General features: G+C 42.6%; 1 protein-coding gene across 3 annotated transcripts in view; it reads left to right on the forward strand.

Moving 5' to 3' along the window:
• TMEM259 (transmembrane protein 259) overlaps nucleotides 1–27,450 on the forward strand; it is a 139,917-nt gene that overhangs the window by 11,846 nt on the left and 100,621 nt on the right. For all 3 annotated transcript variants that reach the window (XM_073685467.1, XM_073685457.1, XM_073685477.1), the window contains exon 3: nucleotides 12,411–12,680. In XM_073685467.1, the coding sequence (XP_073541568.1) occupies nucleotides 12,411–12,680 (270 nt within the window). The remainder of the gene's footprint in view (nucleotides 1–12,410; nucleotides 12,681–27,450) is intronic.

Genomic DNA, 27,450 nt, shown 5'->3' on the forward strand with positions numbered 1-27,450 from the left:
GGCATGCTATTCCATCCGGTTTGCGTTTAGTTGGACCATCATTTATTTTTCAACAGGACAATGACCCCCAAACACACCTCCAGGCTGTGTAAGGGCTATTTGACCAAGCAGGAGAGTGATGGGGTGCTACGCCAGATGACCTGGTCTCCACAGTCACCAGACCTGAACCCAATCGAGATGGTTTGGGGTGAGCTGGACCGCAGAGTGAAGGCAAAAGGGCCAACAAGTGCTAAGCATCTCTGGGAACTCCTTAAAGATTGTTGGAAGACCATTTCCGGTGACTACCTCTTGAAGCTCATCAAGAGAATGCCAAGAGTGTGCAAAGCAGTCATCAAAGCAAAAGGTGGCTACTTTGAAGAACCTAGAATATAAGACATATTTTCAGATGTTTCACACTTTTTTGTTAAGTATATAATTCCACATGTGTTAATTCATAGTTTTGATGCCTTCAGTGTGAATGTACAATTTTCATAGTCATGAAAATACTGAAATTTCTTTAAATGAGAAGGTGTGTCCAAACTTTTGGTCTGTACTGTGTGTGTAATAAAAAAAAAATATATATATATATATATATTATACATAATCTCAAAATTTGATTGTACTCCCAATCACAGTTATACACAACTTTACACGGTGAACAGTAGTCACCAAGTAAAAAAGAGAAGTAACTAAAGAAGGTATGTTAAAATTAATCTTTTATTTTAAACATAATAAAAACAGTTAAAAAGGAAAAGGATACCAGAATAAAGGAAGACAAAAACAAAGCCTTTTTTCATATACACAAAGCGTGATGGTGAATATAGCAAAATTATTATATAGGGTCATGAAGAATATCTTTCAATTATCAGTCAAAAGAATCCAATGCTGGGATGTCATCTTATATCACAATTTATATCACAAAAAATGATTATTCCATGCTTCTTAGGCCTCATTCACACATCAGCATGTCTATGCCAATACCAGGAGTGTTTCCAAAACACAGAACAGGTGTAAATCTTTCAGTTATCGTTTTTTTCTTTTAAATTCCACTCCTGGTTTTGGCATACAAATACTGATGTGTGAATGAGCCCTTACATGACTTTTCAAAGTAACTACACCAACCCCATTAGACCAAAAACATCTGTATAGTATTCTCTTCTGGAGGTATTGGTCAATCTGGTGATTAAACCACTTTTAAGATGTTATTAATAAATCTCCGGCGTTATTTAGATGTGCCTGTCAAAGTGGTGCTCAGATCTACTGGTGGTAAAGTGTGCATCATTTTTTTATTTTAAAGGTTAAAAACTTTTAATAATTGTGCTTTATTGTAACTAAAGAGAAATTAACTTCTAGGACATTTGAAAAATATTACATTTGAGGACTTGTAAAAATTAACTCTAGTCTTGGCTCTTTTCTGTTCACGCACTCTGGCGCCAAGCCTACACCATGTATTTATTGATCCCATTATATATTTCTTAACAACCCCTTTTCAGGGTTTGATTTCTGAAATCTCACGGCTGGCAGTCACCCTGGGCATGCGCAGTGTGCCTATAAAGCCTAGGGGCATACACACTGTTTCATTGCGCATTGTCAGAGATTGCAAAGAACAGGGACGTGATGACATAAATATTAGTTTGGGGAGAGCACCCACTAAATGGCATAATGCAAGCTGAGTTATAAATGTGATTTTAGTCAGATTCAAAAACCAAAAAACATGAGAAGGGGCTTATTAGGAAGTATAAAATGGGATCAATAAATACATGGCGGTGGTTTGGGGGGCGTGGAGAAGCTGACAGGTTCCCTTTAAAACTGGTGTTTTTCACAACAGTCTCAGCGCCAGGTAATGGCTTTGTTATTCAGCCATAATGTGTCTTTAACAGCCGAGCTCCACCTATGGCTGTCAACCTATTAAATTCCTGCTTTCAATCTGTAACAGCACGCCAATGGGACACGTCATTCTAGCAGTCCATTGACGCCCCTATTACGTGATTGTGGTATGTTGATAGGTTGTCTTGTTGGCTGCGGGTCTCCTGAAGACCTCAGTGCCTGTCATGACTGTGCCTGTGGCTGACGATCATAGGAAACTGTGATTTTTTTGCTATATACAGCAATACTGTGGTATTGCAGTATATAACGCAAGTGATCAGATGATTGCAGGCTCAAGTCTCCTAAATTGACTACAAAAATACAGTAAAAATGTAAAAAAATAAATAAACCCCAAAAGCATGCAAGTTAAAATCACCCCTATTACCCCCATTTAATATTTTAAGGAAAAAAAAAATAAAAATACACGTGGTATCTCCACGTCCGTAAAAGTCTGGTCTATCAAAATATAAAATTAATTAACCCTATATGTAAATATGAGAAAAAAAAAATAAAGGCTCCAAAACTGCAGGTTTTTTTTTGGCCGCCACAACAATGCAGAAAAATAAGAGGCGATCAAAGCATCATTTCTACCCCAAAATGGTATAGATGAAAACATTCTTAAGATGCAAAAAACACCTTGCCACAGTGTCCCATTACACAAAAATTGAAAGTTATGGGTCTTGGAAAACGGTGACACAACCTATATATATTTTTTTATTTTTTTTTTTTATTTTATTTTTTTTAAATTTTGTGTATAAATATCCAATTTTAGTGTTTTTTTTTTTTTTTTTTTTCCTTCACTTAAATAAAATAAAATAATAAAAATAATAATATAAATATACATAATATAATATGCCCATGTTTGGTATTTCCATAATCATACTGACCTGGGGAATCGAATTGCCAGGTAATCTTTGATAAAATGCATATTGTCATTCACTAGTAAACCTCAGCCCGCCAAAAAAAAAAGCCTCCATACGGCCAACGGGAAAATAAAAATATGGCTCTTTAGAAGAAGGGGTGGAAGGAATGACACTGCAAAAAAAAAAATGTTAGGGAGGATTTCATGAAGGGAGCACTGGAGTGAGATGTGCCAAATTGATTAATAGGCAGACTCCTTCTGTGGACCTCATGAGTCAGAGACTGACTGACTGCGTTATCACATCCGTGTATGTTTACAGCTTTTTAGAGAAAACCGACTTTGAGAAGCATCTTGGGGGTTATAAGACACACCCCAAATTTTAGGGTGCAAAATAGGAAAAAATGTTTTTTTTTAAATAAAATAGTGTGCCTTTATAATCCATTTTACCTGAGGGGGCAGCGGTAGTGGAGCAGGGGTCAGAGATACAGGAGGTTGGCAGCAGCTGCAGCAGGAGTCGGGCGATGCTGTGGGCCCTGTCTTCAGCAGGGTCGGTGGTGGCGACAGGAGTGGGGCGATGCTGCCATTTTCCCGAAGTCCACCTCAGGGCTATGTACTGGAGAGGGAACCTCCGCTCACCGCTGAATTCTTTCCTTTTGAGAGGACGGGGCCCGCAGCATCGCCCCATTTTTTATTTTCGCAAGGGTAACAGGAAAAAACGGACTACAAAATGTGTTGCGCAATTTCTCCTCAGCACGCTGATACCCCATATGTGGGGGAAAACCACTATTGGGACACACTGCAGGGTTCGGAAGGGAAGGAGCGCCATTTGACTTTTTGATTGCGTCCGCTAATTATTCAAGCAAAATATACATAATATATGTCGTGTTTCAGGATCCCCTGATGTGCCTAAACAGTGGAAACCACAGCTCACAAGTGACCCCATTTTGGAAACAAGACCCCTCAGGGAACTTATCTAGATGTGTGGTGAGCACCCTGAACAAAACAGGTGCTTCACAGAAGTTTATAACGTAGAGCCGTGAAAATAAAAAAATCTTTTTCCACAAAAAATGATCTTTTAGCCCCAATTTTTTATTTTCACAAGGGTAAGAGGAGAAAATGGACCCCAAAAACTGTTGTGCAATTTCTCCTGAGTATGCAGATACCCCATATGTGGTGGAAAACTACTACTTGTCACATTTGAAGAGTCGCTGACATACTCAAACAGCAGAAACCCCCACAAGTTACCCCATTTTGTAAACTACACCTCTCAAGGAATTCATCTAGGGGAGTAGTGAGTATTTTTTTAATCCTCAGACGATACACAAACTTGTATAACATTGGGCTGAGTAAATAAAATGTTACTATTTTTTTTCCCACTAAAATGTTGCTTTGACCCCAAGTTTGCAATTTTCAAAAGGGGTAATAAGAGAAAATGTTACACAACTTCTCTTTGGCTATGTGCCCACGATGCAGAAATCAAGCAGAAAATTTCTGCATCTCCCTGGCAGAAAAAAACGCATGCAGATTGTGCATGCGTTTTTCCTGCAGAATACATGCGGATCCACATGCGGATTCACATGCGTTTCCGCATGCAGATTGACAAGCGCTTTCCAGGCGATAGCATCACTTGGAAAGTGCTTGACAACTAGGTCACACTGTATAAATCCATGCAAACAGCATGGATTTATACAGTGTGAACCGTAAAAATGAAAACAAATAAAGCTATACTCACCCAGCGAGGCCCCGGCGTGGCTGCAGCGCTCGTTCCTGGATGCCGGCATATCGCGAGACAGAGCGGTGAAGGGCCTGCGGTCACATGACTGTGATATCACCGCAGGTCCTTCAGCGATGCCGGCATTCAGAGAGAAGCCTTCGGAAAGGTGAGTATAAACTTTATTTGTTATTTTATTCTTTTTTTACAGGTACAATGGTACCCAGGTCTGGATGAGAGTCTTCTCTTCTCCAGAACTGGGTACCATCCGCACATAGAGACGCATAAAATCCGCTTGTACAAATGTACAGTCACGGTTTCTATGCGTCTCAATGCAAGTCAATGGCGGGAGTTCCGCTGCGCTTCCGCAAAATTAAATGACATGCTGCGGATTTTTTTACGCAGCATAAACGCTGCGGAAAAATCCGCAGCATGTGCATAGAACATGCGGAATCCCCTTGGGGACCATGGGGTGCGGATTACCTAGCGTTTCACAAGCATTTATGCTACGGAAATTCCGCAGCATAAACGCTTGAAAAACGCTACGTGGGCACCCAGCCTCAAGTACATCAATACCCCATATGTGGTCGAAAACTACTTTTCAGGCACAATGCAAAGCTCATAAGGGAAGGAGTGCCTTTGTTGTTGTTGTTGTTGTTATTATTATTATTATTATTATTATTATTTATTTAATACAACCCCTGGGAAAAATTATGGAATCACCGGGCTCGGAGGATGTTCATTCAGTTGTTTAATGATGATGGAAAAAAAAGCAGATCACAGACATGGCACAAAACTAAAGTCATTTCAAATTAAAACTTTAGGGCTTTAAGAAACACTAAAAGAAATCAAGATTAAAAATGTGGTACTCAGTAAGGGTAAGTTTTTTCAGAAAAAAATATGCAATCATCCTGTAAACTTTAATTTCCAAAACTAACACCTGCATCAAATTATATCTGCTCCTTAATCTGCATCTAAAAAGGAGTGATCACACCTTGGGAGAGCTGTTGCACCAAGTGGACTGACATGAATCATGGCTCCAACACGAGAGATGTCAATTGGAACAAAGGAGAGGATTATCAAACTCTTAAAAGAAGGTAAATCATCACGCAACCTTACAAAAGATGTTAGTTGTTCAGTCAGCTGTGTCTAAAATCTGGACCAAATACAAACATGAGAAGGTTGTTAAAGGCAAACATACTGGTAGACCAAGGAAGACATCGAAGCGTCAAGACCGGAAACTTAAAGCAATATGTCTCCAAAACAGGAAATGCACAACAAAACAAATGCGGAACGAATGGGAGGAAACTGGAGTCAATGTCTGTGACCGAACTGTAAGAAACCACCTAAAGGAAATGGGATTTACATACAGAAAAGCTAAACATAAGCCATCATTAACACCTAAACCGGAAAAACAAGGTTACAGTGGGCTAAGGAAAAGCAATCGTGGACTGTGGATGACTGGATGAAAGTCATATTCAGTGATGAATCGCGAATCTGCATTGGGCAAGGTGATGATGCTGGAACTTTTGTTTGGTGCCGTTCCAATGAGATTTATAAAGATGACTGCATGAAGAGAACATGCAAATTTCCACAGTCATTGATGATATGAGGCTGCATGTCAGGTAAAGGCACTGGGGAGATGGCTGTCATTACATCTTCAATAAATGCCCAAGTTTACATTGATATTTTGGACAGTTTTCTTATCCCATCAATTGAAAGGATGTTTGGGGATGATGACATCATTTTTCAAGATGATAATGCATCCTGCCATAGAGCAAAAACTGTGAAAACATTCCTTGAAAGAAGACACATAAGGTAAATGTCATGGCCTGCAAATAGTCCGGATCTCAATCCAATTGAAAATCTTTGGGGGAAGTTGAAGAAAATGGTCCATGACAAGGCTCCAACCTGCAAAGCTGATCTGGCAACAGCAATCAGGGAAAGTTGGAGCCAGATTGATGAAGAGTACTGTTTGTCACTCATTAAGTCCATGTCTCAGAGACTGCAAGCTGTTATTAAAGCCAGAGGTGGTGCAACAAAATACTAGGAGATGTATTGAAGTGTTCTTTTGTGTGTTTTTCATGATTCCATAATTTTTTCCCTCTGCTTGGTCTGAAAAAAATTACCAATACTGAGTACCACATTTTTTTTATCTTGATTTCTTTTAGTGTTTTTTTTTTTTTTTCAACAACATTAAACAATTGAATGAACATCCTCCGAGCCCGGTGATTCCATAATTTTTGTCAGGGGTTGTATTATTTATTTGTTATTATTTGATTCCATGGTGCTGTACACAAGAAGGGGTTACATACCAAATACAGATATCACTTACAGTAAACAAACAATGATAGACTGGTACAGAAGGAAGAGGACCCTTTTACAGTAATGGGGAAGGAGACAGTAGGTTGGGGGGGTTGCAGTAGCTCCGGTGTTGAGGTGGCTGCAGGCAAGGTCATGGCCGGCTGTAAGCTTGTTTGAAGAGATGGGTTTTCAGGTTCTGTCTGAAGGATCCAAGTGTGGTGGATAATCGGACGTGTTGAGGTACAGAATTCCATAGGATGGGGGATATTCGAGAGAAATCTTGGAGGCAATTGAACGAGGAACGAATAAGTGTGGAGGAGAGAAGGAGGTCTTGGGAGGACCGGAGATTACGTGAGGGAATGTATCTGGAGATTAGTTGAGATGTACGGAGGAGAGAGGTTATGGATGGCGTTGTAGGTCAGTGTGAGTAGTTTGAACTGGATACGCTGGGCAATTGGGAGCCAGTGAAGGGATTTGCAAAGGGGGATAGCAGAGTAGTAACGAGGCGAGGGATGGACTGGAGAGGTGCAAGAGTGTTAGCAGGTAGGCCACAGAGGAGGATGTTGCAGTAGTCGAGGCGGGAGATGAGGGTATGCACAAGCAGTTTAGTAGATTGAGGGTTGAGGAAAGGACGGATTCTGGAAATATTTTTGGTCTGGAGGCGACAGGAGGTGGCGAGAGCTTGGATGTGGGGTTTGAAGGACAGGGCAGAGTCAAGGCTTACTCCGAGGCGGCGGATTTCTGGTACAGGGGAAAGTGTGATGTCATTTATTGTGATAGAAAGGTCAGGTGGGGAAGGTATGCGAGATGGGGAAAAGATGATGAGTTCAGTTTTGCCCACATTGATATTGAGGAAGCGGGAGGAGAAGGAGGATATGGCTGCTAGACATGCTGTGATTCTGGACAGCAGAGAGGTGACATCTGGGCCAGAGAGAGATCTGGGTGTCATCAGCGTACAGATGGTACTGGAAGCTATGGGATTTTATGAGCTGTCCCAGGCCAAGGGTATAGATAGAGAAGAGTAGGGGTCCTAGGATAGAGCCTTGAGGGACTCCAACTGACAGGGGACGGGGTGAGGAGGTAGTGTGGAAGTGGGAGACGCTAAATGTGCGGTTAGAAAGGTATGAGGAGATCCAAGATGGGGCAAGGTCTTTGACGCTAAAGGAAGAGAGGATCTGTAGTAGGAGGCAGTGGTCAGCTGTATCAAAAGCAGAGGACAGGTCAAGAAGGACTACAGAGAATTGTCTGTTAGCTTTGGCTGTAGGTAGGTCATTGGTGATTTTGGTAAGGGCAGTTTTGGTGGAATGGTGGGGGCAGAAGCCGAATTGTCGGTTGTCGAAAGAGTTAGATGAGAAGTGGGAGGAAAGTTCAACGTGAACGTGTTGCTCAAGGAGTTTGGAGGAAAATGGGAGCAGCGATATGGGGCGATAGCTGGACAAGGCAGTTGGGTAGAGGAATGGCTTTTTGAGGATGAGGGTGATTGTGGCATGTTTTTAGGCAGCGGAGAAGGTACCAGAAGTTAGTGGTAGGTTAAAGAGATGGGTTATGAATGGAATGAGTGTGGGGGTGAGGTTGGGGAGGAGGTGGGATGGGTTGGGGTCGAGTGCACAAGTGATGAGGTGTTATTTGGAGAGGAGACAAGTAAGGTCTCTTTCCGTGATGTTGGGAAGGGAGATTATGGGGGGGGTGGAGGGCAATGGTGTGGAAAACAAAGGGGTTGTGGTGGTTGGGCAGTAAAGACTTGCCGTGTTTGGTTAATCTTGTTTTTAAAGTGTGTGGCAAACTCCTCAGCAGAGATGACAGAGTGTAGGGGGCAGTGGAGGGTGGAGGAAAGACTTAAAAGTGTTGAATATCTGAGGTTGTAGGATAGGGAAGATATGAGGGTTGTGAAGTAGGCCTATTTAGCAGAGGTGAGTGCAGATTTTACTGTTGTGGTTTACAGGTGACATGACCCACTGGGAAAGCCCCTGAGGTCCCAGAACAGCAAAAACACCCCCGTTTTACAATCTACACCTCTCAATGAATTCATCTAGGGGTACAGTGCTCATATTGACACCACATGTGATTCACATAAATTTATACCATTGAGAGGTGAAGAAAAAAAAAATTATATTTTTAGCCCCAGATTTTACATTTTCACACAGGGCAATGGATAAAAATGACGTTGAAATGTGTCACACAATTTTTTCTAAACGTGGCAATACCCCATATGTGGCAGTACACTTAGCTATACGACAAGACTCGGGAGGGACGGAGCGCTATTTGACTCTTGGAGAACAAATTATTGTAGAATACCCCATTTTGGAAATTATACCCCTTCGGGAATTTATCTACAGGTGTAATGACGATTTTGACTTGTTGGTTTCTGGAAAACACCCATTAACAGTGGATGTTGCTGATTGAAAACTGCTAACTGCCATTGTAGTGCCCAGTACATTGTACCCAGCTTGTGCTTCTGGAGACATGCACCCATAAATTAGGCGGGCTTTCATCGCTACAAAAATGCCAAACATGTGAACCCTAAATGTAGTTTAGGCACACTGTGGGGCTCAGAAGGGGGGAGGGTCATTTGGATTTGGGAACACAGAATTTTCTGAACTCCTCTTGGGGGGCAAGGGCTATTTCGCTTTTCCAGAGCCTTTGTACTACCAGTAACTTGGAAGCCCCTTATATTTTCGTTAACAGATGATGGAACTGAGTGGGGACTTGCTTTTTTGTGGATTGAGTTGAAGCTTTTATTGGGAACATTTTATAACATTTATCCTGCGATCTACGCTGAGCACTTATATCGGGGTTTTCATCTAAATCTCCAAGTGATGTAATTCAGATGACATCCCCGCGGGATCCATTCACTATATTGAGGCAGCAGAGTTACTCTCGACTGTCTGGCCTCTGTTTAGCAGTGTCCTTTTTTTCAGAAGTGCACAAAACTGTGGCCAACCGCTCATTTATGCACGCCTGAAGAACTGACACCGTTGGATCATAGGCCAGACTTAGTCCACGGTGCCTCCATCTGCCTCATCACAGGGAATCTTCCACCGGGGGTTTCGGCTGAATCACGTTTTTCTGAGATTTACGCGGAAACCCCGGTGTAAGCGCTCAGCGTAGAGCGCAGGTTAAATGTGAGCCACGCCTTAATGCGTTGTTTTTCGAAGAAGAATGAACAAATCAACAGCAGGTGAAGAATTGGTTTTATTTATGTTTTACGCCGTTCCTCATGCAGCATAAGTGATTAGACGACTTTATTCTTCGGGTCAGTGCGATACCAGATTTATCTCGGGTTTTTATGATTGACAGCTGTCACACACTAAAGTTGTGTGTTTTTTTTTTTTTTTGCATCCCTTCATTTTGAGAGCTATAAATATTCCATATTTCGGCCGACAGTCATGTAAGGGCTTGTTTTTTGTGCGGCAAGTTGACTTTTTTTTATTGGTACCATTTTCGGTAGCACAACATTTTTTTTTTAATCTTTTTCTATTCTGTTTTTTGGGAGGCAGAATGAACAAAAACCAACAATTCAGGATTTGTGTTTTGAGTTTTTTTTTTTTTTTTTTTTTTTTAATACCGTTCCACGTGTGGTAAAATTGATAAGGCCGCTATATAAGGCAGTACGATTACAGCGATACTACACTTCCATAGTTTTTTTTTTGTTTGGCGCTTTTAGACAATAAAACCTATTTTTATAGAGAAAAACATTTTTTGTATTGCTTTGTTCTGAACTGAGAGCTATAACTTTATTTTTCCACTGATGACAGTTTTTTTTTTTTTTCGGGACAAGATGACGTTTTCAGCGGTACCATTTTTATTTCCATTTGGCTTTTTGATCGCATTTTATTCCACTTTTTGTGGCGGTATGATGAAAGTGTTTTTATTTTATTTATTTATTTTTTTTATGGTGTGCACAGAAGGGATTAATTAGTGTGACAGTTTTATAGATTGGGTTGTTCCGGACGCGGCAATACCAAATGTGTACTTTTGTTTTTGCATAAATATACGGATTTATTGGTTTAATATATATTTTTTTATTTTGTCATTTATTATTTTTTTTTATTAATAGTTTGAAAATATTTTTATACTTTTTTACTTAGTCCCTGCATGAGACTTCAATTTTTATTTTTCTGATCACTGGTCTCATGCAATGCAATAGACATGTATTGCATTGCACGAGACCTGACGGTTTTACACTGTCAGATCTCCTCTTAGATTCAGCTGCTGGCTGATCATGGCCGACCCGGAGGTCATCATGGGACCTCCGGCTGCCATGACAACCGCAGAACACATCACGGGGGCCGTTGGAAAGGTGAGTGGATGACCCTCTCTCACTATCTTGTAAATGCTGCGATCGCTATGGATCGCGGCATTTACAGGATAGCAAAGGGTGTAACCTCATTGGGACCTGATCCAATCAGGTTCCAACGTTACCTGTCAGAGCTGTCGCTCTGCACAGGAATCGTAGCGCTTGCACTCCTGAGCACTGTGAGATCGCCGACCGTTCATAAACTTCGGCGCTGCACAGAGCCTAGCAAGTGCCAACGTTTATGTACACTGCGCGGTCGGGAAGCGTTCTTTCTCAGAAACACAGCCATGTTTCAGAATAAAACATACACAGCTGGTGTCTGGTTCAGGCAGCGTGAATCATAGGACAAGCTCCTTTAGGAAAAATGACACAAGTTATTTGCAGCCGTTTCCAGGAGCTCCTTTAGCCAGTTTTTTAAAAGGTTTATTTGGAACTCTAAAATGAAAGGCCGCAACTTAAGATAGGCTTTTAAAAGGTAGATGGGTTGCGGTCCCACTTTACACGCTTTCAATAATCACTGGTTTGAGGGCGCCACTGGCTCCAGTGAACATTCCACGCCTTTTATTATTGACCAGACACATTTCTGTAGTTTTAGTTGCAGCTGTACCTGTGGTAATACAATTCATTAAATCTTCATCCAGTTCATACCGGGAAAAGTCATTAATAAAACAGCAGGAAAGCGTTGAAGTTGAAGCTCTGACCCCCACCGATCTAATACCCTAAAGATATCCCATCAATTTGGAAGTTCCAGATAGTTCCTGTAAGAAGCAGGAATTTGTTTTTATATGCACCCCTCTGGATTTAGAAATGAGATACTGCCAGCAATGGTTTGAAAATAGGGTTGCTGAGTTAGAAGCAGACTGTGTCACAATCCAGGAGGGAACTGAAGGTAGAAGATGGGGGAAATGAGATGCGTCGTCCTGGGGTGTCCAGTCAGCGGCTTACTCCCCTTACTCCAATCTGAACACGTACGGGGAGGATTACCTAAACTGTATGGCCAGCTTTAGTTTAGTCACATTCTCCCAGTGTCGTTTGGCTGATGGCCGTCTACTGTATATGGGGTGGTTTTACTGATTGAGCCTCCATAGAATCCAGAGTGTCAACAGATCTCATGTCTGTGGCCATCTTTACAGAATCGTCTACGTATGATGTGTTTTTTTGGACTGTGTGACAGATGAAGCTTAGAAGGCAGGCTTTCCTGGAAGGCTCCGGTGCTCGCTCTGGGTAATTGTAGAGCTCCAGTATTATCTGTATACTATAATCTGTACTGTATTTACGTTACACTGTGTAAAGCTGTAATGTTGGGTTTATGCTGCAGTTGTCGGTGGAAGGTTCTCCACTCAAAATCTGTACACATCTAAACAATACTTTTCTTTATTTCTTTACTTTAGGCCCTTTTGGTTCTTTTTATTCTCGCATATATCCATATAGCATTTTCACGGTCTCCTATCAACTGCTTAGAGCATGTGCGAGATAAATGGCCCAGAGATGGCATCTTGCGGGTGGAGATTCAGTTGAACTCGAGCCGAGCACCTATTTTCCTTCAGTTCTATGACAGCGACACTTTTCCTGGCTTGGTAAAAGAGCCCCTGGGCGAGGAAGATGGAGAAGATGATGAGGAGGAGATGAGTATGGATATGTACCAAAACAGCTCTATCAAGGTATAAAATTATACGTACCGTATGTCGTAAGCATATTTTTTTTATATATGGCTTGTGAACAATTTTATAAACAGGAAATGATAAGCATTGCAAAATACAAGAGTTTTTTTCAATAACCTTTTTTTTTCTTTTTTTTTTTTTTTTCCTAAAGAAAACAACAATAATGTTGCGAGGGACTAGCTATATTTGAAATGAATCTACTCCTTTTTAACCATTCTTGCAAAATGACATGCATATTGGGGTCAGAATGTGTGGAAGGGATCTCATTAGTTGAGCTCTCGCCACAGAAGGTAGATGCCAGTCCAGTGCTGTGGAGTCGATAAGTCAAGCCTCCGACTCTGGCTCCACAATTTCCCTGACTCCCCAGTACTGGTCACTCCTGAGCATGTACATAAAGTACAGCACAGATTCATCTCAACTAAAAGCCGAGGTCCTTAAATCAGGAACAGAACAGACATTTATAGGACATTTCATAAGTTTCCCAAATTCTTATGAAAACATTTACATCACATCCTGCATTGACCTACTGTACTCAATTTATTATATATTGTCAGTCGGTCCATTTTATACCGACTCCACCAAAATGCACTCAACAGGCTGAGATTCATATGAAGCCATGATTTATACCACATAATGAAATTCTGTGGTGTTGTAGTTTATACAGTAGGGAAAATAAGTATTTGATACACTGACGATTTTGCACGTTTTCCCACCTACAAAGAATGGAGAGGTCTGTAATTTTTATCATAGGTACAGAAAATCAGAAAATCACATTCTATGATTTTTACATAATTAGCATTTTATTGCATGAAGTAGGTATTTGATACAATAGAAAAACAGATCTTCATATTTGGTACAGAAACCTTTGTTTGCAATTACAGAGGTCAGACGTTTCCTGTAGTCCTTGACCAAGTTTGCACACAATGCAGCAGGGATTTTGGCCCACTCCTCCATGCAGATCTTCTCCAGATATTTCAGGTTTCAGGTCTGTTGCTTGCCAACATTGAGTTTCAGCTCCCCCCCCAAATATTTTCTATTGGGTTCAGTTCTGGAGACTGGCTAGGTCCCTCCAGGACCTTGAAATGCTTCTTACGGAGCCACTCCTTAGTTGCCCTGGCTGTGTGTTTTGGGTCATTGTCATGCTGGAAGATCCAGCCACGACTCATCTTCAATGCTCTTACTGAGGGAAGGAGGTTGTTGGCCAAAATCTCACGATACATTTCCTCATCCATCTTCCCTTCAATACGTTGCAGTCGTCCTGTCCCCTTTGCAGAAAAGCAACCCCCAAAGTATGATGTCTCCCCACCATGCTTCGCAGTTGGGACGGTGTTCTTGGTGTTGTACTCATCCTCCTTCCCTCCAAACATGGCGAGTGGAGTTGATACCAAAAAATTCTATTTTGGTCTCATCTGACCACATGACCTTCTCCCATGCCTCCTCTGGATCATCTAGATGGTCATTGACGAACTTCAAACCGGCCTGGACATGTGCTGGCGTGAGCGGAGACCTTGCGTGCCCTGCAGGATTTTATTCCATAATAGTGTAGTGTGTTACTAATGGTAACGTTTGAGACTGTGATTTTATAACATTATATACACTTTGTCCTATCTGCCCGTATTCAGTCATAGGGGTGTGATTCTCTCATTCACTCACTGCTGGCGCCGCCCATGTATTTGAATACTGCTCCCGTCAAGGTTGCGTCTAGATTGGAGGTGATTTTTTCTGTGCTCCTCATTGTAACAACTCCGATCTAGACGCTTCACTGCTGAGGACACTAGATCGGAGTTGCTGGAGTGAGGGCCTCAAAAAATCCCGCCCGATGTAGACAGTTCAGCACTGACACCACTAGATCGGAGTAGATTCCAGGATCCTTATACTCACTGCTGTCACCTCTACTGGCTTTTTATTGTTTTTCTTATGCTTTTTTATGCAATTGCTCATGTTTTTAATGGAGCAAACATCACAAGTCAAAAATTATTTTTTTTACACTGTTATATAATTTATGGATTTGGGCAAAATTCTTTTTTTTCCTGATTACTGAAGCTTACATTTTTATTATCGCTTTATGTAATATAAAAAATTCCCCTCATCGCTGATTGTTCAGTTTTGCCAGAATGTGACTCTTCCCATTTGTCCACAGTCCTGTCCGTAGCACAGACATTGTGAAGAGTGGGCGGAGCTCCACGGGGAGAGGCGTAAAAGAGCGCCCCCGACAGTCACCGTAATGTACAAAGAAGTGACAAATTATTACAGGAATGTCTGCGGTCACTGGAGAACACTGCTGAATATATATATATATATATATATCAGTACAGACCTAAAGTTTGGACACACATTCTCATTTAACCCCTTCCCGACCCGTGTCACACCGTTTGTGACATGGAAAACAGTTCGTTCCCGACCCATGTCACAGCGCCTGCGAGCGGGGTCGCTCAGGTGTCAGAGTTGCTACTGCAACTGGACATCCTGAAGTCGACCCCACGGGGGGTGGATTAACCCCCCCGTGCCTGGGACCCCTCCGATTGGCAGTTTCATTTTCACTTTTAGTGAAACTGCCAATCGGAATGAATTAAATATTTCACCATTGAAAATTGGTGAAATATTTAAATCTGGGCATTGCCTGATGCTTACAGCATCAGCCATTGGCTGGGGGGAGTGTCACCTCTGTCCCCCCCTCCCCCCAGATCTGATTGGGGGGCTAGCGTCACATGGATACTAGCCCCAATCAGATGTGGAGGGAGTTGTTAATGATGGCCGCAACTGCCCAGCTCCTACCCGTCCATGGATCGTGTGCTGCCGTTGTGGACCCTCTGCTGCTGCCCCCCGCGGACCCTCTGCTGCTGACCCCGTGGATAGCGTCTGCTGCCGCCGCTGATCCGCGTCAGGTAGTATTGCCCCCACTCCCCCCCGAACCCCCCCCCCCCCTCCACTTTAATACCTGCACCCCGACCTCCGCTCCCTCTCCCACTTCTTCATCCACCGGCTGCTGCTCTCCTTCTGACAGCCGGTGGACTGTGATCACAGGCAGCAGCAGGCTGTGTAAATGCCCTGCTCCTGTGATCAAACCCACCACCCCCCACCTCCCAATAATCACCCCCCCCTGTCTCCAGTGTTCACCCCCCCCCTGTCTCCAGTGTTCACCCCCCCCTGTCTCCAGTGTTCACCCCCCCCCTGTCTCCAGTGTTCACCCCCCCCCTGTCTCCAGTGTTCACCCCCCCCCTGTCTCCAGTGTTCACCCCCCCCCTGTCTCCAGTGTTCACCCCCCCCCTGTCTCCAGTGTTCACCCCCCCCTGTCTCCAGTGTTCACCCCCCCCTGTCTCCAGTGTTCACCCCCCCCTGTCTCCAGTGTTCACCCCCCCCTGTCTCCAGTGTTCACCCCCCCCTGTCTCCAGTGTTCACCCCCCCCTGTCTCCAGTGTTCACCCCCCCCTGTCTCCAGTGTTCACCCCCCCTGTCTCCAGTGTTCACCCCCCCCTGTCTCCAGTGTTCACCCCCCCCTGTCTCCAGTGTTCACCCCCCCCTGTCTCCAGTGTTCACCCCCCCCCGTCTCCAGTGTGCATCCCCCCATCCCAGTGATCATCCCCCCCCTGTTGCTGCTGGCTCCTGCTCCCCTTTCTGCCCCAGTAATCACCCCCCTGATGCTGCCGGCCTCCTACCCCCCCCTTGCTGCTGCCGGCTCCTGCCCCAGTGATCACCCCCCTTGCTGCTGCTGGCTCCTCCATCTCCTCAGCCCCCGCATGCGCCCCCACACGTGACTGCAGAAGGTTACACCAAGCAGACGCACGCACACGCACGCACACGCACGCACACGCACGCACACGCACGCACGCGCACGCACACGCACGCACACGCACGCACACGCACGCACACGCACGCACGCACGCACACACACGCACACACACGCACACACACACTCGTACACTATAATAAAGTTTCGTTTTTTTTTTTGTTTGTTTTTTTTTACACACGCACACAGCACACAAAATGTCCCGCCTGTCCCGCTCATCCCAGTCTAGGGATTACTCAGCTGAGGAGGCTATGTCAGGTTGGTGTGTGTGTTGTAGTGTATGTGAGGTTGTGTGTGGTGTATACACTACAATATACCACACCGCACACCAACCTGACATACACTACACAATGGTGTCCGCTAACAAATTGGAACCATGTTGCGTTTGGAGAGTCCCTGTGTGCCCAAACATTGGAGCTCCCCAACAAGTGACCCCATTTTGGAAACTAGACCCCCCCCCAAGGCACCTATATAGATGCATAGTGAGCACTTGCAACCCCCAGGTGCTTCACAAATTGATTCATAAAAATGAAAAAGTGGAAAAAAAACACTTATTTATTTTTATGGATTAATTTTTGAAGGACCTGGGGGTTCCAAGTGCTCACTATGCATCTAGATAGGTGCCTTGGGAGGTCTAGTTTCCAAAATGGGGTCACTTGTGGGGGAGATCCAATGTTTGGGCACACAGGGACTCTCCAAACGCAACATGGTGTCCGCTAACAAATTGAATGGAAAATCGGCTCAAATTGTTAGCAGACACCATGTTGCGTTTGGAGAGCCCCTAATGTGCCTAAACAGTGGAGCTCCCCCACAAGTGACCCCATTTTGGAAACTAGACCCCCCAAGGCACCTATCTAGATGCATAGTGAGCACTTGGAACCCCCAGGTGCTTCACAAATTGATCTGTGAAAACAAAAAAGTACTTTTTTTTTCACAAAAATTTTCTTTTAGCCTAAATTTTTTAATTTTCACATGGGTAACAGAATAAAATGCATCCTAAAATTTGTTGGTCAATTTCTCCTGAGTACGCTGATACATCATATGTGGTCATAAACCACTGTTTGGGCGCATGGCAGGGCTCAGAAGAGAAGGAGCGCAATTTGACTTTTGGAGCTAATTTTCCATTCAAAAAGTAAAATGGCGCTCCTTCCCTTCTGAGCCCTGCCGTGTGCCCAAACAGTGGTTTATGACCACATATGAGGTATCAGTGTACTCAGGAGAAATTGGCCAACAAATTTTAGGATGCATTTTATCCTGTTACCCATGTGAAAATTAAAAAATTTAGGCTAAAAGAAAATTTTTGTTAGAAAAATTTAAATGTTCATTTTTTCTTCCATGTTGCTTTAGTTCCTGTGATGCACCTGAAGGGTTAATAATCTTCTTGAATGTAGTTTTGAGTAGCTTGAGGGGTGCAGTTTTTGGAATGGTGTCACTTTTGGGTGTTTTCTGTCATGTACACCCCTCAAAGGGACTTCAAATGTGATGTGGTCACTAAAAAAAATGGTTTTGTAAATTTTGCTGGAAAAAAGATAAATTGCTGATGAACTTTGAACCCTTCAAACTTCCAACCAAATTTTTTTTTTTTCCAAAATTGTGCTGATGTAAAGTAGACATGTGGGAAATGTTATTTATTAACTATTTTGTGTCACATCACTCTCTGGTTTAGCAGAATAAAAATTCAAAATTTGAAAATTGCGAAATTTTCAAAATTTTTCCCATATTTTTGATTTTTTCACAAATAAACGCAAATATTATCGACCTAAATTTAATTCTAACATGAAGCCCAATAAGTCACGAAAAAACAGTCTCAGAATCGCTAGGATCCGTTGAAGTGTTCCAGAGTTTTTACTTTGTAAAGGGACACTGGTCAGAATTGACAAAAATGCCAAGGTCTTTAGGGTCAAAATAGGCTGGGTCCTGAAGGGGTTAAAGATTTTCTGTATTTTCATGACCTTGAAAATTGTACATTCACACTGAAGACATCAAAACTAAGAATTAACATGTGGAATTATATACTTAACAAAAAAGTGTGAAACAACTGAAAATATGTCTTATATTCTAGGTTCTTCAAAGTAGCCACCTTTTCCTTTGAAGACTGCTTTGCACACTCTTGGCATTCTCTTGATGAGCTTCAAGAGGTAGTCACAGTGTGCCCTGTCAGGTTTAATAAGTGGAATTTCTTGCCTTATAAATGGGGTTGGGACCATCAGTTGTGTTGTGCAGAAGTCAGGTGGATACACAACTGATAGTCCTATTGAATAGACAGTTAGCTGCTTTTTTCTTGCCATAATACAAATTCTAAGTAAAGAAAAACAAGTGGCCATCATTACTTTAAGAAATGAAGGTCAGTCAGTCCGAAAAATTGGGCAAACATTGAATGTGTCCCCAAGTGCAGTTGCAAAAACCATCAAGTTCTACAAAGAAACTGGCTCACATAAGGACCGCCCTAGGAAAGGAAGACCAAGAGTCACCTCTGCTTCTGAGGATAAGTTTATCCGAGTCACCAGCCTCAGAAATCGCAGGTTAACAGCAGCTCAGATTAGAGACCAGGTCAATGCCACACAGACTTCTAGCAGCAGACACCTCTCTTCAACAACTGTTAAGAGGAGACTTTATGCAGCAGGCCTTCATGGTAAAATAGCTGCTAGGAAACCACTGCTAAGGACAGGCAACAAGCAGAAGAGACTTGTTTGGCCTAAAGAACTCAAGGAATGGATATTAGACCAGTGGAAATCTGTGCTTTGGTCTGATGAGTCCAAATTTGAGATCTTTGGTTCCAACCACCTTTGTCTTTGTGCGACGCAGAAAAGGTGAACGGATGGACTCTACTTGCCTGGTTCCCACCGTAAAGCATGGAGGAGCAGGTGTGATGGTGTGGGAGTGCTTTGCTTGTGACACTGTTGGGGATTTATTCAAAATTGAAGGCATACTGAACCAGCTTGGCTACCACAGCGTCTTGCAGCGGCATGCTATTCCATACGGTTTGCGTTTAGTTGGAACATCATTTATTTTTCAACAGGACAATGACCCCAAACACACCTCCAGGCTGTATAAGGGCTATTTGACCAAGAAGGAGAGTGATAGGGTGCTATGCCAGATGACCTGGCCTCCACAGTCACCAGACCTGAACCCAATCGAGATGGTTTGGGGTGAGCTGGACCGCAGAGTGAAGGCAAAATGGCCAACAAGTGCTAAGCATCTCTGGGAACTCCTTCAAGATTGTTGGAAGACCATTTCCGGTGACTACCTCTTGAAGCTCATCAAGAGAATGCCAAGAGTGTGCAAAGCAGTCATCAAAGCAAAAGGTGGCTACTTTGAAGACCCTAGAATATAAGACATATTTTCAGTTGTTTCACACTTTTTTGTTAAGTATATAATTCCACATGTGTTAATTCATAGTTTTGATGCCTTCAGTGTGAATGTACAATTTTCATAGTCAGGAAAATACAGAAAAATCTTTAAATGAGAAGGTGTGTCCAAACTTTTTATTTTTTGCACCGTTCGCCGTGCGGTAAAAGTCATAACGCTGATTTGTTCATTGGGTCGGTATGATTACAGCGATGCCAGATTTATATATTTTACAAAAAAGTTTTGTTTTTGATTTTTGCATCGTCGCATTCTGAGAGCTGTAACTTTTTTATTTTTTTGTCGAATGAGCCATATTATGGCTTGTTTTTTGCGGGACGGTTTGGTGTTTTTATTAACGTAATTATTATTTTTTTTTTTATGTGCGACTTTTTGATAGCTTTTTATTTCATTTTAACAGTTTTGTTGAGCGGGTCGTTCCGGACGCGGCGATACCAATTGTGTACATTTTTACGTTTATTTTTGTTTTATTTTGAGCAGCGAAACAGATTTTAGTGATTTGTGTGCGTTTTTTTTTAATTTTTTTTTTTATTATAGACTTTTTCACGAAGTCTCACCGTGGGGCATGTGTGATTTTCACTTCTATTGTTGATCTCATACTCTGCAGTACTTCTGTACTGCACTGCATGAGATCTGTCAGTGAGTCATGTCTGACTCACTAACTCTGCCTGTGAGAGCCAGCTTATTGCTAGATCTCACAGGCCACCGTACCCTGGGATCATCACATGATCTCAGGGTACCATGGTAACCATCGGGACCCACGATTCATATCGCGGGGGTTCAATGGTTACTAAGGGGGTCGCAAGACCACCTTGTAACGACTTATATACCGCTGTCACAATTGATAGCGGTATTTAAGGGGTTAATCGGCCCCGATCGGCATCGTGGCTGGCCGAGGCAGATACTGCAGGGTGTCACCTGTCACACACAGCTGACACCTGCAGGAACCGCTGGGCGGCGCTATATGCATTTTCACGCCGTTGTGGAATAAGTACCGTTAATGACCGCTGTAAAAATGCGTTGAAGCGGTCGTTTAGGGGTTAATGAAGGGCGAGAGGGAGAAGGCTCGGCCACTTTGTTAATTTTTTTTGTTAATAAAGTGAGTTTTTTTATTATCGCTTTCTGTAATATAAAAATTACACATCACTCTGATTATTCAGTTTTGATAGAATTTACATTTTCCTATATGTCCACAAGTCTCAGCCAGCGACGGAGCAGCCGACAGAATCATCAGAATGCACAGCTCAAAAGTAGCATAAATGATACCAGCAGTGTTCTCCAGTGACCCCGGACATTCCTGTATGTATATATATATATATTACCAGCAGTGTTCTCCAGTGACCGCGGACATTCCTGTATGTATATATATATATATTACCAGCAGTGTTCTCCAGTGACCGCGGACATTCCTGTATGTATGTATGTATATATTACCAGCAGTGTTCTCCAGTGACCGCGGACATCCCTGTATGTATGTATATATTACCAGCAGTGTTCTCCAGTGACCGCGGACATTCCTGTATGTATGTATGTATGTATGTATATATTACCAGCAGTGTTCTCCAGTGACCGCGGACATTCCTGTATGTATGTATGTATATATATATATATATTACCAGCAGTGTTCTCCAGTGACCGCGGACATTCCTGTATGTATGTATGTATATATATATATTACCAGCAGTGCTCTCCAGTGACCGTGGACATTCCTGTATGTATGTATATATTACCAGCAGTGTTCTCCAGTGACCGTGGACATTCCTGTATGTATGTATGTATATATTACCAGCAGTGTTCTCCAGTGACCCCGGACATTCCTGTATGTGTATATATATATTACCAGCAGTGTTCTCCAGTGACCCCGGACATTCCTGTATGTGTATATATATATTACCAGCAGTGTTCTCCAGTGACCCCGGACATTCCTCTATGTATGTATGTATATATTACCAGCAGTGTTCTCCAGTGACCCCGGACATTCCTGTAAGTATGTATGTATATATTACCAGCAGTGTTCCCCAGTGACCGCGGACATTCCTGTATGTGTATATATATATTACCAGCAGTGTTCTCCAGTGACCCCGGACATTCCTCTATGTATGTATGTATATATTACCAGCAGTGTTCTCCAGTGACCCCGGACATTCCTGTAAGTATGTATGTATATATTACCAGCAGTGTTCTCCAGTGACCCCGGACATTCCTGTATGTGTATATATATATTACCAGCAGTGTTCTCCAGTGACCCCGGACATTCCTCTATGTATGTATGTATATATTACCAGCAGTGTTCTCCAGTGACCCCGGACATTCCTGTAAGTATGTATGTATATATTACCAGCAGTGTTCTCCAGTGACCCCGGACATTCCTGTATGTATGTATGTATGTATGTATGTATGTATGTATGTATGTATGTATGTATGTATATATTACCAGCAGTGTTCTCCAGTGACCCCGGACATTCCTGTATGTATGTATGTATATATTACCAGCAGTGTTCTCCAGTGACCGTGGACATTCCTGTATGTATGTATGTATATATTACCAGCAGTGTTCTCCAGTGACCCCGGACATTCCTGTATGTATGTATATATTACCAGCAGTGTTCTCCAGTGACCCCGGACATTCCTGTATGTATGTATGTATATATTACCAGCAGTGTTCTCCAGTGACCCCGGACATTCCTGTATGTATGTATATATTACCAGCAGTGTTCTCCAGTGACCCCGGACATTCCTGTATGTGTATATATATATTACCAGCAGTGTTCTCCAGTGACCCCGGACATTCCTGTATGTGTGTATATATATATTACCAGCAGTGTTCTCCAGTGACCCCGGACATTCCTGTATGTATGTATATATTACCAGCAGTGTTCTCCAGTGACCCCGGACATTCCTGTATGTGTATATATATATTACCAGCAGTGTTCTCCAGTGACCCCGGACATTCCTGTATGTGTATATATATATTACCAGCAGTGTTCTCCAGTGACCCCGGACATTCCTGTATGTGTGTATATATATATTACCAGCAGTGTTCTCCAGTGACCCCGGACATTCCTGTATGTGTGTATATATATATTACCAGCAGTGTTCTCCAGTGACCCCGGACATTCCTGTATGTATATATTACCAGCAGTGTTCTCCAGTGACCCCGGACATTCCTGTATGTATGTATGTATGTATATATATATTACCAGCAGTGTTCTCCAGTGACCGCGGACATTCCTGTATGTATGTATGTATATATTACCAGCAGTGTTCTCCAGTGACCGCGGACATTCCTGTATGTATGTATATATATATTACCAGCAGTGTTCTCCAGTGACCCCGGACATTCCTGTATGTATGTATGTATGTATATATTACCAGCAGTGTTCTCCAGTGACCGTGGACATTCCTGTATGTATGTATGTATATATTACCAGCAGTGTTCTCCAGTGACCCCGGACATTCCTGTATGTATGTATGTATATATTACCAGCAGTGTTCTCCAGTGACCGCGGACATTCCTGTATGTATGTATATATTACCAGCAGTGTTCTCCAGTGACCGCGGACATTCCTGTATGTATGTATATCTATATATTACCAGCAGTGTTCCCCAGTGACCGCGGACATTCCTGTATGTATGTATATATTACCAGCAGTGTTCTCCAGTGACCGCGGACATTCCTGTATGTATGTATGTATATATATATTACCAGCAGTGTTCTCCAGTGACCGCGGACATTCCTGTATGTATGTATATATATATATATATATTACCAGCAGTGTTCTCCAGTGACCGCGGACATTCCTGTATGTATGTATATATATATATATATTACCAGCAGTGCTCTCCAGTGACCGTGGACATTCCTGTATGTATGTATATATTACCAGCAGTGTTCTCCAGTGACCGTGGACATTCCTGTATGTATGTATGTATGTATATATTACCAGCAGTGTTCTCCAGTGACCCCGGACATTCCTGTATGTGTATATATATATTACCAGCAGTGTTCTCCAGTGACCCCGGACATTCCTGTAAGTATGTATGTATATATTACCAGCAGTGTTCTCCAGTGACCCCGGACATTCCTGTATGTATGTATGTATGTATGTATGTATGTATATATTACCAGCAGTGTTCTCCAGTGACCCCGGACATTCCTGTATGTATGTATGTATATATTACCAGCAGTGTTCTCCAGTGACCCCGGACATTCCTGTATGTATGTATATATTACCAGCAGTGTTCTCCAGTGACCCCGGACATTCCTGTATGTATGTATATATTACCAGCAGTGTTCTCCAGTGACCCCGGACATTCCTGTATGTGTATATATATATTACCAGCAGTGTTCTCCAGTGACCCCTGACATTTCTGTATGTGTGTATATATATATTACCAGCAGTGTTCTCCAGTGACCCCGGACATTCCTGTATGTGTGTATATATATATTACCAGCAGTGTTCTCCAGTGACCGCGGACATTCCTGTATGTATGTATGTATATATATATTACCAGCAGTGTTCTCCAGTGACCGTGGACATTCCTGTATGTATGTATGTATATATTACCAGCAGTGTTCTCCAGTGACCGTGGACATTCCTGTATGTATGTATATATATTACCAGCAGTGTTCTCCAGTGACCGCGGACATCCCTGTATGTATGTATATATTACCAGCAGTGTTCTCCAGTGACCCCGGACATTCCTGTATGTATGTATGTATGTATGTATGTATATATTACCAGCAGTGTTCTCCAGTGACCGCGGACATTCCTGTATGTATGTATGTATATATTACCAGCAGTGTTCTCCAGTGACCGTGGACATTCCTGTTTGTATGTATGTATATATTACCAGCAGTGTTCTCCAGTGACCGCGGACATTCCTGTATGTATGTATGTATGTATGTATGTATATATTACCAGCAGTGTTCTCCAGTGACCGCGGACATTCCTGTTTGTATGTATGTATATATTACCAGCAGTGTTTTCCAGTGACCCCGGACATTCCTGTATGTATATATATATATTACCAGCAGTGTTCTCCAGTGACCCCGGACATTCCTGTATGTATATATTACCAGCAGTGTTCTCCAGTGACCGTGGACATTCCTTTATGTATGTATATATTACCAGCAGTGTTCTCCAGTGACCGTGGACATTCCTTTATGTATGTATATATTACCAGCAGTGTTCTCCAGTGACCGTGGACATTCCTGTATGTATGTATGTATATATTACCAGCAGTGTTTTCCAGTGACCCCGGACATTCCTGTATGTATGTATATATTACCAGCAGTGTTCTCCAGTGACCCCGGACATTCCTGTATGTATGTATATATTACCAGCAGTGTTCTCCAGTGACCCCGGACATTCCTGTATGTATGTATATATTACCAGCAGTGTTCTCCAGTGACCCCGGACATTCCTGTATGTATGTATATATATATTACCAGCAGTGTTCTCCAGTGACCGCGGACATTCCTGTATGTATGTATGTATGTATATATTACCAGCAGTGTTCTCCAGTGACCGCGGACATTCCTGTATGTATGTATGTATGTATATATTACCAGCAGTGTTCTCCAGTGACCGTGGACATTCCTGTTTGTATGTATGTATATATTACCAGCAGTGTTCTCCAGTGACCGCGGACATTCCTGTATGTATGTATGTATGTATATATTACCAGCAGTGTTCTCCAGTGACCGCGGACATTCCTGTTTGTATGTATGTATATATTACCAGCAGTGTTCTCCAGTGACCGTGGACATTCCTGTATGTATGTATATTACCAGCAGTGTTTTCCAGTGACCCCGGACATTCCTGTATGTATGTATATATTACCAGCAGTGTTCTCCAGTGACCCCGGACATTCCTGTATGTATGTATATATTACCAGCAGTGTTCTCCAGTGACCCCGGACATTCCTGTATGTATGTATATATTACCAGCAGTGTTCTCCAGTGACCGCGGACATTCCTGTTTGTATGTATGTATATATTACCAGCAGTGTTCTCCAGTGACCGTGGACATTCCTGTATGTATGTATATATTACCAGCAGTGTTCTCCAGTGACCCCGGACATTCCTGTATGTATGTATATATTACCAGCAGTGTTCTCCAGTGACCGTGGACATTCCTGTATGTATGTATATATTACCAGCAGTGTTCTCCAGTGACCGTGGACATTCCTGTATGTATGTATATATTACCAGCAGTGTTCTCCAGTGACCGCGGACATTCCTGTATGTATATATGTATGTATGTATATATTACCAGCAGTGTTCTCCAGTGACCCCGGACATTCCTGTATGTATGTATGTATGTATATATTACCAGCAGTGTTCTCCAGTGACGTGGACATTCCTGTATGTATGTATATATTACCAGCAGTGTTCTCCAGTGACCCCGGACATTCCTGTATGTATGTATGTATGTATATATTACCAGCAGTGTTCTCCAGTGACCCCGGACATTCCTGTATGTATGTATATTACCAGCAGTGTTTTCCAGTGACCCCGGACATTCCTGTATGTATGTATATATTACCAGCAGTGTTCTCCAGTGACCCCGGACATTCCTGTATGTATGTATATATTACCAGCAGTGTTCTCCAGTGACCGTGGACATTCCTGTATGTATGTATATATTACCAGCAGTGTTCTCCAGTGACCCCGGACATTCCTGTATGTATGTATATATTACCAGCAGTGTTCTCCAGTGACCCCGGACATTCCTGTATGTATATATATATATATTACCAGCAGTGTTCTCCAGTGACCGCGGACATTCCTGTATGTATGTATGTATATATTACCAGCAGTGTTCTCCAGTGACCGCGGACATTCCTGTATGTATATATATATATATTACCAGCAGTGTTCTCCAGTGACCCCGGACATTCCTGTATGTATGTATATATTACCAGCAGTGTTCTCCAGTGACCCCGGACATTCCTGTATGTATGTATATTACCAGCAGTGTTTTCCAGTGACCCCGGACATTCCTGTATGTATGTATATATTACCAGCAGTGTTCTCCAGTGACCCCGGACATTCCTGTATGTATGTATATATTACCAGCAGTGTTCTCCAGTGACCGTGGACATTCCTGTATGTATGTATATATTACCAGCAGTGTTCTCCAGTGACCCCGGACATTCCTGTATGTATGTATATATTACCAGCAGTGTTCTCCAGTGACCCCGGACATTCCTGTATGTATATATATATATATTACCAGCAGTGTTCTCCAGTGACCGCGGACATTCCTGTATGTATGTATGTATATATTACCAGCAGTGTTCTCCAGTGACCGCGGACATTCCTGTATGTATATATATATATATTACCAGCAGTGTTCTCCAGTGACCGCGGACATTCCTGTATGTATGTATGTATATATTACCAGCAGTGTTCTCCAGTGACCGCGGACATTCCTGTATGTATGTATATCTATATATTACCAGCAGTGTTCCCCAGTGACCGCGGACATTCCTGTATGTATGTATGTATATATTACCAGCAGTGTTCTCCAGTGACCGCGGACATCCCTGTATGTATGTATATATTACCAGCAGTGTTCTCCAGTGACCGCGGACATTCCTGTATGTATGT

The sequence above is a fragment of the Phyllobates terribilis genome, unplaced genomic scaffold (assembly GCF_046119375.1).
Source record: "Phyllobates terribilis strain yellow unplaced genomic scaffold, ASM4611937v1 Scaffold_1__5_contigs__length_1240528914, whole genome shotgun sequence".
Lineage (NCBI taxonomy): Eukaryota > Metazoa > Chordata > Amphibia > Anura > Dendrobatidae > Phyllobates > Phyllobates terribilis.